This window comes from Rhea americana, unplaced genomic scaffold (assembly GCF_003343005.1).
Source record: "Rhea americana isolate MKP2758 unplaced genomic scaffold, rheAme1 scaffold_416, whole genome shotgun sequence".
Lineage (NCBI taxonomy): Eukaryota > Metazoa > Chordata > Aves > Rheiformes > Rheidae > Rhea > Rhea americana.
Window position 1 is genome coordinate 1838 of NW_028186553.1, and position 2199 is coordinate 4036.

The 2199-nt window shown below is 69.5% G+C and overlaps 1 protein-coding gene across 1 annotated transcript in view; it reads right to left on the reverse strand.

The window, feature by feature from the left end:
- FLNC (filamin C) overlaps window positions 1-2199 on the reverse strand; it is a gene marked incomplete at its 3' end in the record, with an annotated part of 27890 nt that overhangs the window by 1828 nt on the left and 23863 nt on the right. The window contains exons 9-12 of the mRNA XM_085314943.1: window positions 1772-1934; window positions 1052-1252; window positions 584-721; window positions 210-336 (exon numbers count right to left, since the gene is read on the reverse strand). Coding sequence (XP_085171069.1) covers window positions 210-336; window positions 584-721; window positions 1052-1252; window positions 1772-1934 — 629 coding nt within the window. The remainder of the gene's footprint in view (window positions 1-209; window positions 337-583; window positions 722-1051; window positions 1253-1771; window positions 1935-2199) is intronic.

A 2199-nucleotide genomic window follows, 5' to 3' on the forward strand; every position in this document is an offset into this window, starting at 1 on the left:
CCGTGCACGCCCCTCGCGTGCCTTCGCGCAGCCCTTGCACACCCCTGCATGCCCATGCGTATCCCTTGCACACACCCCCAAGCCTTTGCATGCCCCTTGCACGCCCCTTGCACACCCTCTGCATGCACCCCCCACCCGCATGCCCTTGCACGGCCCCCACGCACCCTAGTGCGCCCCCGCACGCCCCTCGCACGCCCCTCGCTGCTCACCTGCGGGGGATGGCGTAGCCGCCCCACGTGATGGACACCACGTACTTGCCGGGCACCACGGGGTAGTACTCGCACTCGTACACGCCGTCGCCCACCTCCCGCACCTTCACCGGCTCCTCGGTGCCCTCTGCGCGGGGACGGCGTCAGCGCCACGCGCACACGTGTGTGCCCCCCCCCCCCCCCTCGGGCACCGCCACGCTGCATGATGCAGCGTGTGCATCGGCACACGCGTGTGCACCCAGCCACGCGCGCAAACCCGCGCGCAGCCTGCCGCGCACCCGACACGCGTGTGCTGCTCCCCAGGAGGGGGCAGCAGCGGCACGCGCACACGCGCCCGTGCACACGCGCCCGTGCACACGCGCCCGTGCACTTACTGGGTCCCTTGACGAGCACCTTGAGGTCCCCGCTGCCGGCGCCCTTGGTGTGCACCTTGAAGTCGGCCACCTCCTTGACCCGCACGCCCTTGGGCTGCAGCCCGCGGCCCGTGGCGCGGCACGCCGAGGGGTTGCACGCTGCGGGGCACGCGGGGTGCTCAGCGCCGGCGCCCCAGCGCCGCCCCGGCACCCCGGCCCTGCTGCGGGTGCTGCACCCCGGCCCGGGAATGAGGTGCCACGGCCGCAGGGAGCCGAGGGCACCCCGGGGGCAGGAGTGCCATGGGGACACCATGGGGCAAGGGGTGCCACAGGGCCACAAGGGAACCATGGGGACACCCTGGGGCCAGAGGGAGCCATGGGGCCACCCTGGCAACAGGAGGTGCCACGAGGACACAAGGGGACCACGGGGACACCCGGGGACAGAAGGAGCCAGGGGACACCACAGGAACAAGGAGGCCATGGCCTCACCTTCAGCCACGTTGACGTTGAAGGGGCTCTTGGGGATCTGGGCGCCGGCGTAGGTGACGTAGACCATGTGTGGCCCCTCAAGGACGGGCCGGTAGGTGCAGCGGTAGATGTTGTCCCCCTTGTCCTCCAGCATCACCTCCACCGTGTCCCGCCGGCCCTGCGGGTCCACGATCACCACCCCGACATCGCCAGGGCCGGCCCCTGCCACAGCAAGGACATGACCTCAGTGCCACAGCGAGGACACGGCCTCAGTGCCACCAGGCCCTGCCACATATCTGCCATGGCAACACCATGGCCTCAGTCCCACCTGAAGCCTCAGGGCAACGCTGCAGGCTTGGTGCCACGCAGGCATGCCACTTCCCCCCCACAGCTCAGTGCCACCATGGACTCAGTGCCACCCACATGTGCCACATCTCCACCATGGCAATGCCATGGGCGCCATGCCACATGGACATGGCACATCTCCACCACGACAATGTCACGGGCTTGGTGCCACCTGGATGTGCATGTCCCCACCATGGCAGTGCCACAGGCTCGGTCCCACCTGGATGTGCCACGTCCCCACCATGGCAATGCCATGGGCTTGGTGCCACCTGGACACACCACGGCCCTGCCATGGCCCCACCACAGCCGTGGGCACCGTGGAGCCGTGGAGCCCATCCCTGTCCACTGCAGGACACCCCGGTCTCCGTCCCGGAGCACGGCGGAGCCAGGGCCCACCTGCTGTGTAGATGTCGAAGTAGGTGGGCTTGTTGGCCACGTTGCCGTGGGGCTCGAGGCCAGGGCCGCGGGCCGTCACCTTGCTGGCGTCGCCCAGGGCCATGCCCACGGTGACACCGAAGGGGCTCTTGTCGATGTTCTGCCCCGCAAAGAGCACCGTCACCTGTGGGCACAAGGGTGTCAGGGCCACCACCGGCCCCCAGGAACACGCAGCCCCGGGCCAGCGACCCCCCGGGGACACCCCAAGGGATCCCCTACGGCCGCACCCAACAGGGATTCCTCAGGGACCCCCCAGGGCCCCCCAATGCAATACCCAACAGGAACCCCAATGGGACCCCCCTGCGATGCCTCAGGAGCCCCCGAGTCCCCCAGTACAATACCCAACAGGGACCCCCCCCCCAGGACCTCCCCCAGTGCAATACCCAACA